At 30.8% G+C, this 17,006-nt stretch overlaps 1 protein-coding gene across 4 annotated transcripts in view; it reads left to right on the top strand.

Annotated features, from left to right (window-relative positions):
- LOC115891292 (proton-coupled amino acid transporter-like protein CG1139) overlaps positions 1–2,903 on the top strand; it is a 35,123-nt gene extending 32,220 nt beyond the window's left edge. For all 4 annotated transcript variants that reach the window (XM_030911734.1, XM_030911737.1, XM_030911738.1 and 1 more), the window contains exons 9-10: positions 1,294–1,466; positions 2,663–2,903. In XM_030911734.1, the coding sequence (XP_030767594.1) occupies positions 1,294–1,466; positions 2,663–2,886 (397 nt within the window). In that variant the 3' untranslated portion in view covers positions 2,887–2,903. The remainder of the gene's footprint in view (positions 1–1,293; positions 1,467–2,662) is intronic.
- Positions 2,904–17,006: the final 14,103 nt, after the last annotated feature.

Below are 17,006 nucleotides of genomic sequence, written 5' to 3'. Positions count from 1 at the left end.
TATTTTAAAAATGGTAAAGAGAAAATATGTTTATTTTGACCAGATCTACCACCCCTTAAAATATCTGCACTCATTTCTGGGACACCCTGTATATATGGTGACAATTTTTCAACCAAGTTATCAAACTCCTGTACAGACAATCTGTGAAAATTCCTAAATTTATTCTCATCTTTTGTCCTAATTTCTTGAATTAAATTGCGATAAGCACCCTTGTTGCTTACGAAATTTAAATATTTCACATGTCCCAAATGACCGTTCTCTTCTACGTTTTAACAATAAGTAAATGACAATTTTACACCTTCTGTTCCAATCCCACAATGGTAATCAATATTCATAGTCATTAAACAAATTTGAACTCATATTAGATTTGTTCGGGTTCTTGTTATTACCGATTCTAAACCGTCCTAGAACTCTGCAGCGCATGCGCAAATGAAATAATGTCTTCATATTTCCTTCTGCGCATACGCATCACAGTTCTAGGACGGTTCAGAATCGGTAATAAGAGAAACCCGAAGTAAGCTATTGTATGCTATAAAATATAAAATATAGGTCGTAAACACGAATAAAAAACAAATTAAGTTATCTCAGGTTATGATTTTTTTTTGGTAACTTTTAGTGGAGTAAAAATGAAATGTCCCTAAAAATTCGTGACTGTATGAAATAGGTCCAAATTTTGCGAATATTTTTTGGCGAATCGCTTTCCGCAATTCGCAATTCGCGTCTACATGAAACAAGCTTTAGGTTTACAGCAGATGACGACTTAGCCCTTCTAAGAGAATTATTTGTTGCTTGTTGCTCTAAACCCACTGGCAGACGTTGAACAATAAAGCACTGGAAAGAAGCACTTTAGCCCTTTAGTTTTAAAATACCTAGTAAACAAAACAATTTCAAAGTTTTAAATTCAAAGTTAGGTTAAGTTTAAATAGCGGACGCGACGCGAACAGAATTCTTTCCGATCCCATAACAATAAATGAAGAGAGTTAATACCACCTCACGTAAAGGAAATAACATCTGGCCTTATTAACGTCCATGCACGCTATTCGGTTTAGTGATATCTCTCTATTACGCTGTTTATTGTTATTTTACGGGAGTTTATTTTTGCGCACAGGAAATTTGACTCGTTTGCACATCGTCATAAAAAACAACTTTCGTACCACGAATTAGGGATAAGATTTTTATCTGTATACATATAGTATACTTACTCTGTGGTAGAACCTTTCTTTGCTTTTTGCTTCATCTACGGTTGAGTAGGTGAAGCAAACCTGCAAATATTAATTTTAATTATTGTTTTAGTCCAGCCCAAATTGTGCAAGCCGCAATATCTGTTTCTGTCTTCTTTACATTCATGCTAATCTTTTTTGTACCTGCTGATATTATGTGGAGGAAATTGAAGGGTAAAATTTCCGAGGAGAAGCACAATATTAGTCAAATAATATTAAGGGTGGTTATGCTGGTGTTAATCACAGGTAAACAAACATGCTTTCAAATGTCTTCCCCAGTAACTTCTCCTATATCATAAACCAGTACATATTTAGATAAAACAAACATTTTCAAAATTTCCTTCATCAACGCGTCTATAGTTCATATCAAATAAACTTTTAGTCACGTGATTAAGCTTGACCGGCACAGCGTTGCCCACTCTTACATATTTTCTGTAAATCAAAATATTTTTGGAAACAAAAATAATTTTTAATTACACTCATCGGCAAAAGTCTTACACCCCCTTACTATTGTAATAAAAAATGAATGAGCTCTGTTCGCCTATTGTACATGATGCCACCCCAGAACATCTCAGTTCCTCCTTGATAAGGAGTAACAGCAAGGGCTGTATTCAAGCGATGCTGCCTCCCTGCCTCCCTCGCTGACGATAGTCATCACTGATCAAACCTATCCTGGTTTCGTCAGTGAAAATTACGTTTCTCCACTGAGGTAATAACCAGTTCTCGTATTCTCTAGCCCACTGTAGCCTCCTTTGCCTATGGTGTAAAGTTAATAGAGGGACTAGCAGTGGACGTCTACGCCGCAATCCAGCATTAGAAAGTCGCCTGGAAATGGTTCGGCTTGATATCACTCGGTGGTAACTTCGTTGAAACTGAGATCGTAGCTCTCGAATTGGAACTGACCGATTTCCTCTGGCAAATTGAGCCAAGTAGCGAACCTGTCGTTCAGTCGTCACCGTTAGGTTATTTTCTATGGTCGTCAGCCTTGTACGGCCCAACCTAGGATGAGATCTTACATTTCCGGTGTCCATATACCGTTGTATAATTCGGCTTACAGTACTTCGCATTAAATTTAAACGAACAGCAATTTGATGCCTGCTGAGACCTTCTTCATGCAAAGCGATAACTCGGGCCCTATCGAAGGCAGAAATTTTGTGCCCTGGCATTTTTGTCACCTTTCACAACACTTACTACAAGATTGAACTCGAACTGAGAAACAAAATTTGACGGCAAATAGCAAAACCATACACATTCCATCGATAAGGTTTTCTTTCATTGCTTTTATGACTTATTTTTTGTAGACACATATTAAGGTATTTGTACACATAGCCACAACAACATGGTATGCAAAGAAATAAATTTATCTGCGGGGTGCAAGACTTTTGCCGATGAGTGTATTATTTTTATCTAACAAATAATAATATGTTTCTTTTAATATCTAGGTGTGGCTATTGCTGGTGGAGAACATCTTGGTGGATTGATAGATTTAATAGGAGCAATATTTTTCTCGTCCTTGGGATTTTTTGTACCAGCTCTACTAGACACAATTGTCGATTTGGAAGAGGGATGGGGAATTTTCCATTGGAGACTGATAAAAAATATTTTTATAATGCTGTTGGCGATATTTGCTCTAGTTTGTGGAAGTTACTATGCCGTTGTAAATTAAATTTCTTACGAAATTCCGTCTTCTGTTTATTTTATACTGTGAATCACAATATACTATTTAAAATAGGTAAAAACGTACACATCACAAGATATACCATCCTGGACAGTTCAACTGCGTGTTGGCCTGTATTTTAATGCATGCGACAAAGATAAATATAACTGACCGCTTGACAGACCGAGAAACAAAATAAAACCAGCATACAGTGTTGCCGGTTTTTACGTGTGTAGGGAAATGTGGCAGAAAAAAAACTATTTTGAAAACTTTCTTGTATACTTCTGAAATAAAGAGAATATATCTAAGCTAAATATAATCTATTACAGCCGTAGTTAAATGAGTAAGTAATTGGGAAAAATAAAGTTCCAACTCTATAGATGCAACATTTTTCGTAATGGCTTACTTGTGCGGTTTGAAATTTTGATGCAAAATCCGGCAATACTGCATAGAAGAAATGTATCAACCCAATTTTTATCTATTATTAATACATTTGATTTGTTATTAAGCTGTGTGTGTAGACTTAGTAATATATGACTATCGTTTTTTATTCTAATGATAAATAAACATAACATAAGTAAAAATTAAAAACAAATAAAAAATAATTATATTATACAAAAAGTTTGAGGCTTTTTGGTTTTACTTCACTATGACTTCATTGAGTAATTGTTATCAGGTAGTAATTGTTAATTTTGAAGTATAACTTGGATATAATGTTATTTTAGCAGAATGATTTTTGTAGACGTACCTATTGAACTAAAGTTGTAAATATTTGGATATTTTAAATAATTTTTTTCTTTGTGCTTTGCGTTTTTATTTGCTTCTGACAACAATCACCTTACTTTTATGGATGTATAAGGGAAAATATTAGGCAAAAAAATGTTTTTTTTTTAATTTTCATTAAAGGGAAAAAATGATTTTTTTCCATAGCAACTGTTAAAATTGCCTTATATCTATCAAAAATAGTAGATAAAATAGTACTTTAACCGCAAGGGTAGATTAAATGATACTTTAACAGCGAGGATAGGTTAAAAACTTTATTTCTTCTCGCACGTTTTTTAATTGCTTCCATTTTTGAAAATTTTTGTATTCCTTTTCATAAGTTATTTGGGATTTAAATGAAAGTAGTTTGGATATGGCGTTTGTCGCCTCAGCCTGAATAAGTTGGTAATTTACTTATTTCGTTTTGAGCCATTTCTGGCTCCAATTCAATCAGCAATAATCGACACGAAAGAGAATTAAAAAATATTGACTCAAAACTGACAACTAAAGAGGCAGCTTTATTTATTTGTCAAATTACATAGAAAACCAACGCCAACCCAGCACAATATTTTTTCTACTCGTAATAAATTCCTTGAAATAATAATTTCTGAATATTTTTTAAAACGTATCTCGCTATGGAAAAAATATTGTTTTATATACGATGATAAAATTGCATTGTGACAAAAACTTTACTATATCGGAGGCAGTGGGAACAAGCTTTTGCTTCTGCACTTGACTAAAAAATGATACCCACCTATATCTTACACTGCATACCAAAGGGCGCCACTTATTTCAAAAAGATGCTAATACTTTACAAAGGATAGTACAACATGAAATAAGAAAATTTGTACAAGTGTATTAATTGAATGGAAACTAAAATTAGTATAGCAATTAAATATTTTGAGAAACTGGATCAACCAATGAAACAATTCAAATACCCAAAAAAATAAGATTTATTACTTGTTAGAAATATTCGGCACAGCAGTTATATACATGAATATACAGAAATTATATTTAAGAAACTTTATCTTAAAACTTGTTTAAAATCAAATTATGTCTTTTCAAATATTATTCAAACAATTATAATATAAAAAATACTTTTAGAGACGGTCTTGGTTATATCTGAATAATAAATATTTAAGTTTTATTTGACTTATTTCGAAGATTCATGAACCTTTTTGTTTATAATATATAGTCAAGGGAAAAAGTTTAAAATCTGTACCTAAGATTGCCCTTACAGGTCAAAGATCGTAATGATATAAAAGGTAAACATAAATAGATGTTAAATCCGAATGATCAATTCATACAACATGATTATTTTAATAATCAAATACAGGTAAAATTTAAGCAATGCTGAAGGCAAATACTTAAAGCGTTAAAAAATATAAAATGTAACAAAATGTCAAATTTTATAACTTAAGGGTTAAATTAATGCTGAAGGCAAGTACTTAACCAGTTAAAAGTAAAATGTTAAGTATTGTTAATTTCTTAACACACTAATGAGAGAGATTATTTAAAATCAAATTAATAAAATTTTAGTTCACTATAAAAAAATATACTGGCCTTGTATACCAAATTATACCAAAAAAGGATCTTCTTAATGATAAAAAAACATCACTGCATCCAACTTCTCCTCAGAGGGGTGCAGGGCTGAAATCTAACCGAACAGGCTGCTACTGATTAACTCGGTGATTGAAAAACTCGAAGAAAAACTGGTAGAAAAACTTCTAGACACCAGTGTAGAAACACTGCAGAAAAACGTCTAGAAATACTTGAAGAAAAATCCAAAGAAAAACGTTGAGAAAAATGCCGAGAAAAACCTCATTGTGAAGGCACAAAATCAATAATTTAACATTTCTTCTCAAATAAGGGCTGGACACTTCTCATCAAAAAACTGGAATCAAAACTATAGATCCTTTAAAATCTAAGCAATCAAAATCTATATGAGACCTTCAACCATCTATAGGATAACAAAATCACCCATATTGTGAAAAATACCAGCCACCAATTTCCCATATTGTGAAAAATACCAGCCAAATAAATTTCATTCTCAAAAAATGGCACGGTGACCTCGGCAACGGCCAAATCCGAGGTGACCATTTTGACGTTTCCCCTCTTGTCGATACACCAGGGTACCACGCCCTTTCTAATTTGAAGTTCAATAAAACACAAAGTTTACTTAATCTGAATGAGTTGCATAGAGGCCACTAGCTTTTTAATTTTAACAGCCGGGTGGTCGGGGTTCAAAGATATTAATAAAAGGGCGCCACGAGATTATACTCTATGAACTCGGCAATAAAGATGTAACTATTAAGTAGACTTCAACACTAACCTCGAACTGTTGAGTGCAACTACCATGAACTTCAAATATTCTATAACTATTTTTACTTAAGTGACTCTAACTTAACTATGAGACTAGACTGTAAATAATACTACTAAAAATATTTAAGCAATATATTGAAATATCAAAAAGTTAAATAGGATATATAAAAAGTTATTATATAAAGAAAAGAAATGAATGAAATGTAATTGAAGGTAAATGAAAATAGATGTAAAGTGAAATGAAATTTAAATCAATAAAACTAAAAGTATGACGTCATAATCCCCCTTACTTAAACTAAGTACAAAATCCTGGGTAGATTACAAATACCAAACTAAATCTAAACAGTCTTCCTCTAAGTCTTGAAATTACTCGGAAGTTCCTCCGGCTGCTTCACTCAAATGCTTCACGAAACGGCAGCCAGTTCTTCACGACGACACTCTTCAGTCGGTGGATACACAAGAAGTGATGCAAGGATTCGATTTCCTTCACAAAATCAGATTTCAACCGGAAATCTCTCTCCAAGATATAGATAGAGAACTATATATCTCGACTAGTCCAACTCACAAAAAGGCATAAATAAAAAACGACGTTCTAGAATATTTTTCATTGTCATATTTCATATCCGGTCAATGAACGAACTTATTCACAAATTCCCACCATTAAATGAACAAATTGCACACTGCGATCCACATCAAAAATAACCAATTTAACTACGAAATTTTATCTGATAATTATAAAATTTCAATAACCAAAACAAAGGATAAATAAATCCAAAAACATCTGATTTGATCTGACAGTGACAAGGGACAAGTGATGACCAAAGATTTAGAGAGATGGACAAAAATTCTAATGCTGGGCGGCATCCAGTGACAATATTCTGTGGCTCTATAGCGCGGTGTATATCGGGTTGCATAATGGTAAAATACTAAATAAAATAATATTTAACAATAAAATTATAGTAAACATGATGCAAAAATAACAGTTATTTGCGATAATTTATGAGCTAGCACACAGAGGTCCTTGCGAGGAAATTTGACTGTTACAAGAGTACGATCCAATATTTTCGATAGAGAGCGTTCCGAAATTTAAGCGTTGTAGAAATGTTAAAAGAATACCGATACAATAATAAAAAACCGTCTATAATAAAACAAAGTAGCGTTTGGAAAATGAAAATGCTACAGCATTATCGTCTCCAGAAATTAATTCACTCGCGATTTCGTCGCTCGTGAATTAATCTTTTCGGTCGACGATAAAATACCATTTTATCGTCTTGAATAAAAAATAACTATAAAAGTAAGCAAGTGGTTGAAGTTAATTGGATAATTGAATACTGATATTTCATAGATAAAAAATTTAGTTTCTTTTTATATGCTTATAAATAAAAGATTACCAAGAGAGTATTGGTAATCTTACAACTGGAAATTAGATTTTTATTAAATGTGAGAAAAAAAACTCTGCAAACCCAGTTCAATCTATTTTATCTTGACATTTTTTACATTTTTGTTGTTAGGTACTTTCACCAAAGCAATTAAGCGTCCCAAGCACGTAGTAAAAACTGCTCGATATTTAGCTGTAAAAGAATCTAAAAAATAGGGCCATCGTTAGGTATTCATTTTCCCAACATCCGAGCACAGGAAAGTGCGAAATTAGGAAATTAAAAACCTGATTTACAAGATCGTTAGGAAAATTGCCGTTTAAATTTTATTCTTTCTTCCTCATGCCCATTTGTTATACACAGCAGAAATATACAAAAGGATATAAATTAGTTTTACGCGCCAAAATAAAGCGTATAAAACAATTTTCTGGGAATCTGTTTACAGCCATTTTTAGTGGAGATAAATTTTATAAATACTGACACTAAAAATGTGTTTTGTAAGAATTTTAAGAGGAGAATCATTGACCAAATTCATATTTGACATTCACTTTTGCACCTTTTCTTTCTCAAAGATTTATTATTTTAGACAGGGTGTTTCAAAAAACATGTGCTATTTCTCGTGGGCAGATTCCTCACGTAAAAATAAGATTTATTTTTTTTATATCAACATGCAACTGCAAGGGGTTAATGTCTTCATTTTTTTCGATTTATTATAATTTTCTTTCTTTTAGTGATTCGAATGAAATTTTGGGGGTAAAAGTTACTGTAACTGCTGTAACAGGGTGAGTTTCCTACGATGTTCTCTATGGGTATCTCGGAAACTACTGGAGATAGAGAGTCGGTTAAATGGGGAAAGAATTGCAGTTTTGTGGGGTCATAAATATGCGCCTTTCAGATTTTTGAAAAAATTCATGGCTTAGTAGATATTTCGAAAAAAACAAATTTTGGCTTTTTAAGAATTGTCCCTAATTCCATTATAAGCTATTTTAGACAAAAAGTTTTCCGATAAAAGTTGTAGATAATCACATCCTAATGAGACTGTGTTCTCCGTTTTTTTTCTAAAGCCTGCCATTTTTGACATATGACACAAACATATGTTTTTTTAAATGGAAGCCATAGTTGGCCATGACTTCATACAAAGTGCCATTTTTTAAGCTTTTTAGTGATATAAGCTATAGTATCTTTTCATCGAAAAATTACTGAGTTATAGCCAATTCTTATCATTTTTAAACAATTCCACTTAGTTATCCATGGAAACAAGATCAAACTCCGTTGCTCTCAGAAATGTGTAGCTGTCACCATAAAATAATAAATACAAGAAGAAGTGTCAAGTCAATGTTAAATTATGGAAACAGCGTGGCTGCCTGGGTAACTAATTTTCAGATATGGCGGCTGGGACATTTGACATGACATAGACATGACAATTTCAATTTTATGAAATTTATTTCCGTTTCCGGTTTTTAATGGCGGGCTGTTCAGGAGGTTTAAGTAGGGTTAATATACTTTTTACTCTTTCTAGTAGTAAATAATACAACAAAATTACTCAAAAATATTTATTTGGAATTTAGAACAATGTAAATATGCAAATCAACACAATTAAAGAGCTATAATCCAATAAACTACTGTATCAATATCAAATATTTAAATAATATCAGAGATGCTGTGTTAAAGCGAATTAGTAAAGTAACAGTGCATTGACTTACAGAAACTTGAAGATAAATAAATGTTTTCACAGCTTCACGGACATAAAACTAAATAACTGGAAGCAGGAAAAAGGCAACCGGAACCCACACAAAACCTGGAATCAAAAAAAATATGTAAAAAATATAAATATAGGTACATAAGACTTTTGTGAATTAAATCAAACAGGACTTGAATGTAAATAAAATGAATAAAAAATATAATACATATACATCTAATACCTCATTTGTATTTTAAAAATAATCTACATACATAGATTTATAGCATTATTGCTATGAAAATACATAATAGGTACCTATGTAATATGTAATTACGCATATCTGTTCATCTTGTAGAAAATTAATGTAGGCTAATAATACTTCAATAATCATAATTTACCTTGTATAACTTGCTTTCAGTTGCTCAAAATCACCGATCAGTCTTTAAAGTAGAGATACGGAAAAATCCTTGGCAAAGAATATCCCAAGATCCTTGGGTTTAAAGCTAAAAAAATATAAAAACAGTTAATATATTACCTATTTTTACATATAATATGGCCCATACCTACTACACGCAGAAACGTCGATTTCATCATTTTCTTCATGTAATTAATATCATATATACTTTATTAAAGTGTTAACAAGGAACTTTATACCAAAAAACATCTTTGTACTTATACATTTCAGCCGAAATATCAGAAACAAACTTCCAATCAAATCTAAACGGCAAAAATTAAAATGGCGCCCGACTTTGCCAGAGGCCTCGGGAGCTGACGCTGACACACAGACAAAAGACAAAAGAACAGGACGCCGACGTGCATAAAAATGTTCCGTAGCAGAAATTGACAGAAATCATATAGAAATATTCAGATTTTTGTCTAGGACAGTCTAGAAGGCCATGTTTTCTGCCTGGGTAGAACCGCGCCACAACTGTTTCCAATTTTCCGGTTTACTGTCACCCCCCTGGCTGTCACATCCAAACTTTGTAAATTAAAATAAACAAAAATTGTAAATATGAATTTTTCAAATGAAGAAAAGCGTGTAGATCTCGCAGATCAATAGAATGGTTTCAAAATGACTTTCATTATGACACACCACCCACCATAATAATAGAAATGTTAAAGTTTGGATGATTTATCCATTAATTTCTAAACATTTTTTGTCAAAAAATAAAGTCAGTTTATTTCAGGGTCAAATCGCTGAAAATATGATGGGGTGACTGTTGTATGGAAATCATTTCTGCATCGGCTGGAAGGAAATTAAGAAATGAAAAAATTTTTTTGTATATCAAAATAAGCATTTTGATTCATGGAAGACGTGTATCAAATATATCATAAGAGATATTTTGAAAAAAAAAAAAAAATTTTTTATACCACCCTGTATCTAAAAAGTTAAGATGTTTAGGACATATATTCATATGAAGTTTTTTTCTTAGAATAGGTCCAAGAATCACCTCCTTAAATATTAGCATGTCATTAAGGAACACCCTGTATACCGTTTAATGCCAAATAAAAGTTGTATCTTGATATTTTGTCGACATAGATCTCGTTGATGAAATAAACGCAATATTTTTAATAACAATTAAGAAAATAAACTAAAAAAAGAGCCAAAACTTCTGATTTCTGCCGTTTGAGTGCTGCGGTCGAAATTTTTCGAAATCAACTGAAATACACCAAGCCTATTAGCTTGTACATACCTAAATAATTACGTAACTAGAATGTGTAACTAACTGTCAATAAGTAATATAAAACTTTCAAGAAAAATACCGATATTTCTCGACATAATTATAGTGTAACATATTTTTTTCAGGAAGTACATAGATATAGACATGAACAGATGGTTAATTTACATAAAATAATTTCCCGTTTTTTATTCCTTGGAGAAATTTTAAGCAAACAAACCGTTATATTGATTAAGTTAGTATACAGAGTGGCGCAGAGTGGTACAGGGGTTAATATATATGAAAACGGAAAAATATAGAAACAAAATATTTTATGGGTAAAGGTATGTGGGAAGGCAGTGTGCATAATTTAAATTTATTTTCAAATGTACAGAGTGTGTCAGAACTAAGATCCATGCCAAAGTTATATTTTTTCTTACGGAACACCCGGTATTTTTTTTCATTTTTGGATTCTTGGACATAAAATAAGGCATTTATTGTAAGAGTTTAATATGTTTAAAAGCTTTGGTTTTTGAGATATTTAAAGATATTCAAATTTGCATGTTTTAATAAAACTTTTTGTCAACACCTTGTACATTGCTTTTCAGAATTACCTATATCTTGTGTTGATTAAAAATTTTTATTGCTTTCTTAAATGTATACAGGGGCATCAAAAATTGCTGGTCTATTTTAAATATTTATTTTACATAAAAACTTCCTTATTTCAAATGCAATACTATGTATTTTTTTAACCAAGTCAAAGCAGATTTAAATGCTGTTTCAAACTATATTAGGGTTTCCTATACCTATCTAGCCCAGATTTTGAATAAAAAGCGATTTTTCAATAAAACTGTAATCAAGATGGCTGGTTTCGCCATGGCAATTTTCTAGTGACAGTTAGCAGCTGTTTTCAAAATCGACATTAGTTTATGGACTTTATTTAAATTTATAACAGATTATTTCTATTAAATTTACCTTAATAGGTAAGTATTTATTATTTTATCAAGAAAAATGAAGCAGTATCTGCTGGCGGAAGGAATGAATGTTACTAGTGATTTTATTTTGTGAGGACAATTGCTTGGGCTGACTTGAAGGGTTTTGCTCAAAGATATCCAAATAGGATTTTTTTTGACAAGCATTGTTTTGAAAAACTACTTTTCCTATTTCGCAGAGCTCATAGTGCGGTATATGAAAAATCTACTATGCAGAAACCTGTCGTTGGAAGTTAAGAAAATGAATTTTCTTTAAATGCTTCTTTTGTAAAAAATCCAATATATCTACAATTCATCCTAATATAAATCAAAGAACTACATCTTTATTTTTCTTGATAAAATAATAAATACTTACTTATTAACCTATTGTAGGTAAATTAAATAAAAGTAAACTGTTATAAATTTAAATAAAGTCCATAAACGAATGCAGGTTTTGAAAATAGCTACTAACTGTCACTAGCAAATTGCCATGGCGACACCAGCCATCTTGATTGCCATTTTATTGAAAAATCTTTTTATTCAAAATCTGAGCCAGATAGGTATAGGAAACCCTAATATAGTTTGAAAGAGCATCTAAATCTACTTCGACTTATTTAAAAAAATACATAGTGTTGTATTTGAAATAACGAAGTTTTTATGTAAAATAAATATTTAAAATAGACCAGCAATTTTTGATACCCTTCTATACATTTAAGGAAGCAATAATTTTTTTTAGTAAAGCTTATTCCTCTGGCTTCAAAGTCAGCACAAGAATTAACTCAAAAAAAAACTAAAAGTAACTAGAAGTAATGTACAGTACTGAAAAGTAATGTACAGTGTGTATACAATTTTTTTTATTATAGCATGCATATTTAAATATCTTTAAATATTGTCACGCGTTTGGCCTTAGCTTGGCTCTTTTCAATTTAGAAAAAAAATAGAAGAAAAAATTTTAGGAAAAAAAAAGTAAAAAAAATACGAAGAAAACAAAAAGATTATTAAGTTAGCGATTAAGAAAAATAAATATTTATGGAATTTGCAGGGGTCTAGTCGCGAACAAATTTATGCCCTAGCTCAGAAAATTCGGAGAGTAGGGGCGGGTTAAGAGCGCCACTGACTTTAGACGGAAAAAGTCAGAAATCCCCCGAGGTATATTTAGGGCCTCACAAGTTCCACAAATACATAAATAAAATAAAAAAAAAATAAACAGTATTTCAGAGAATTAAGTAGACGTAGGGCCAAAGGAAATATAAAAATATAAAGCAACTGATTAGTTTCAGTACCCTCTAAAAAAAAGTAAATATAGGAAACACTAAATAGAAAATATCAAATAGCAATTAATAAATTAAATAAATCAATAAAAAAAATTGTGCACTATGAAAAATATATCAAAATACGCCAGTAGCAAAATTACGTAAATACCTAGGTACCTTTCGTGATCACGTAAGATTTACAAAAAAATATATGTATAAATCAGCGCAACTAAATTCAGATAATATATCAAATTAATTAACAAAGTAATAAATGAAATAAATAATAACAAGCTAATTCATTAATATTAATAATTAATAATATAATTATTAAATAAATAAAATAATGAACTAATAGTTACAAAAAAAGAAATTCAGATATCGATTAAAAAAAATGAATAGATTTAAATATAGACAAAAAGAAACTATGTCAGCAGTATTAAATTTACAAAAAAAAATAAATAGAGAAAAAAAATGAAATATTATTTTATCAACAGAATTGTGTATGTGAAAATTTATTCTAATTATATTATAATGTTAAGAAAAAAAATTATCTACGGTCAGTATTTGTAGGCACCATCAAAATTTAAATCGTGAAATAGAAAAAAATAAAAATTGAATTGTACGATACCAAAAAGTTCAAAATCTTCTAAATTAACATCTGACTTGGGCAGACACCGTCGGCTGTCAACTGTCAACCGTCGACTGTCAACTCCTCCAGAAAAGCAAAATGGATACGGCAAAAAAACTGCTCCAACAAAAAAACTGGCTCAGAGAAAAGTCTTCAATACAGAAGAAAAAAACTTCTTCGGTCCAGACAAAAAAACTTCTCCGGTCCAGACAAAAAAACTTCTTCGGCCCAGACGAAAAACCCTACGGAGAAATAATATAGTTTCTCCATAGTACGAGATACCATAAAAAAAGATAGTTTTTTTAAAGAAGAAAAAAAAATGGAAAGAAATGTATTAATATATAAAAAAATAGGCTTTACCTGCTAACTCAGGGTTTTCTACGAATCCTCAGGTGGTTAAAATTAGTTCTTCCCCTAGATGGAATGGGGTGCTCGATGAGAAAGAAAAAAAAGGCGGGCTGCTTGGTTGACCCACGTCAGCTTTTTGAGGTGAAAATCCCGTCACCGGTAAACTGTAGCACCCTCAAAAAAAAAAACAAAAGGTAAGATAGGGTGCTGCAGTAGTTTTTGAGGCACACTCGAAAATCCCCACAAGGGTAAAAATCAAAAACTTGACAAAAATACCGAGGGGCCTCTGTACCTCACACTAGCTGAACATAAAGTGACCAAACCACAGACCAAACCAAGATAGTTCCAAGAAAAACGAAAACCTTTTTTGCAACAAAGAAATAGCCAGATAAAAACACGAGCCCTTGATAAAATATGGATTGCCAACCATGAGCTAAATAAAGACATGAAGAAAAAGTTATATGTTAAAGGAAAATAAAGTTAATATCAATAATTTATATAATTAATAGAATAAATAAAGAAACGAGATTAATGAACGTTACATGGAAATTTGCTTATCAAAACGTTCAAAAATTAATAAATAACAACCATCTAGAAATATTGCGCATGACTCACTTGCCGGATCGATATGATATCTTTACTAAGACAATTATGCTTAGAAAATTTTACTTAAAAATTAAAATAGAGCAACATAAATTTAATGAGTTTAACTAAGCGACAATAGGGTCAATAATTACTGTTGATTAAATAATATACAAAAATATATGATCAGTTTATTAAAGTAAATTTTGGGTTGCCTATAGTTAATGTTAATAAATAATTGACGGTTCAGTTCAAAAATTTCTAACCTACGTTATTTAGTAAATAACCAGAATTAACGGCGGAAAGAATTATTTTATCTATTTCGGCTAAAATAAATATTAAATTGTATTAAATCGAACTAGTATTGTGCTGCAGAAAAAAGTGTTATTAAATGTGAAATATGTTTAGTTAAAAATAAGGATGGAATAATTACTTTTGTTGACATGTAAGTACGATTTATTTATTCTTGGTTTACTGAATTGAACTGATCGATATTTCAGGCTAATAATAATATCAACTAGCGTTAAAAAATTGAGAAAAATGAATAAAATAGTCTAGTGAGATTTTGGCACGTTACAATATCTCAAAAACCAAAGCATTTAAACCATTAAGATTTAAACATATTAAACCCCTATAATAAATGCCTTATTTTATGTCCAAGAATCCAAAAATGAAATAATATACCGGGTGTTTCATAAGAAAAAATATAACTTTGGTATGGAACTTAGTTCTGACACACCCTGTACATTTCAAAATAATTTTAAATTATGCACATTACCTCTCTACATATACCCATAAAAAAAATTGTTTCTACATCTTTTCGTTTTCGTATAATCAACCGAGGCGAATGAGGTGCGCCACCCTGTATAAATATGTAAAAAATGCATACATTGAATTTATTAATGGAATTAGATGTCTTCTGTATAACCCCAAAGTGTAGCGGTTTCAAGAGACAGGAAGAAATAAGTCTTTAACTTTCATTTTCGTTACGCTCTTTAAGTCCGCAATTAACAATAATTATTCGTTAAGTAAGAGTCATTAATCGTTTAATCGAGATTATAATTGACATTGGCGTTATTTTAACAAATAAATAGACCAAAAGATTTTGGTCTATTATGTAGATTAATAGACCAATATATTTTGAAGTATGCTTTTGGCCAAAGATGATAATGTAGTTCGATCATTAATCGCCCAGTAGAGACTTTTACCTCGGAATTCGATTACTGTGAATGTATTAATGTGAAACCTTCTGTATTGTGTTTTATAGATGAAATACTAAAATATTTACCCATTTTTTGTCGTTGCTTTTAATTTTTTATTTTACTAATTTTAGTAAATTCTTAATTAATTCCTTCTTAATTTTTTGATTTTTTTTAATTCTTCAAAAGTAAATTTATTGAAATAAATGAATCTAATGCATAAGCTATATCTATTCTGCTTATACTCTAATCATTGAAATTTTGATTGAAATCGAATTATACAGGGTGGCGCGTCATATACGACGCGGTTTTTGCAAGGAGAAGAAAAGTTGTTTGTATTGAGTTAAATTTTTTGTGAGCTTATGTAAGTCAATTTAAGGCATTTTCTAAAATTATAATATTATTATTATACAGGGTGGTCCGAACTGTATTCCGGAAACTTCGGCAGCATATTCTGCAGTTAAAAATAAGTAAAAAAGTTCGTATAAATGTATGTCCTAAAATGCTTAGTTTCGGAGATACAGGGTGTAGAATTTTCATTTTTATTTCGATTTTTTCTAAATAATTTCTGAAGCAACGTCAATATTTGGATGAAAATTGGTGTCTGGAAGTTTTGTGACACGATAAATTTGATTTTGATGTCAAAATGACTCTTATTTCTAGGGGGCGCCATCTATATGCGTTTTGACTGTTTTGAAAAGTAATAACTTTTCGTCCGTACCTGTATAAAACTACTAACTAAAAAAATATACATTTTCATGACTTTCTACGTAAAAAATGTCTCTTGGTAAAAATCGCTACGAACAACCGTTCTCAAGATATTTAGAATGGAAATAGTCAATACATGTCATTATTGACAAAAAATAAGCACACGTTGAGTATAGTTATTTGACTGAAATAATACATTTTTATTTTTTTAAATTAATCATAAATTTTTCTGCGAAAAAATGATGATTAAACAGTTTCTCTTGAACTTTTGGCACAAAAAGATTTGAAATTTATGATTTCAGTCTAATAACTATTTAGTCAACATGTTAACGTAGTCAACATGATAATTTCGATTCCAAATATCTCGAGAACCATTACTCATAGTGATTTTTACCAAGAGACCTTTTTTATGTAAAAAAGTTGTGAATGTATATTTTTTTACTCCGTAGTTTTATACAGGTATGGATGAAAAGTTATTACTCTTTAAACCAGTTAAAACATATGTAGGTGGCGCCCTCGATAAGTAGGAGTTATATTGACAAGAAAATCAACTTTCTCACGTTAAAAAACACCAGACACCAATTGTCATCCAAATATTACGTTACTTCATAAATTATTTGGAAAACATCGAAATAAAAATG

Source organism: Sitophilus oryzae, unplaced genomic scaffold (genome assembly GCF_002938485.1).
Source record: "Sitophilus oryzae breed Bouriz unplaced genomic scaffold, Soryzae_2.0 scaffold_980_pilon_pilon, whole genome shotgun sequence".
Classification (NCBI taxonomy): Eukaryota; Metazoa; Arthropoda; class Insecta; order Coleoptera; family Curculionidae; genus Sitophilus; species Sitophilus oryzae.
This window is presented reverse-complemented; position numbering and strand designations above follow the sequence as displayed.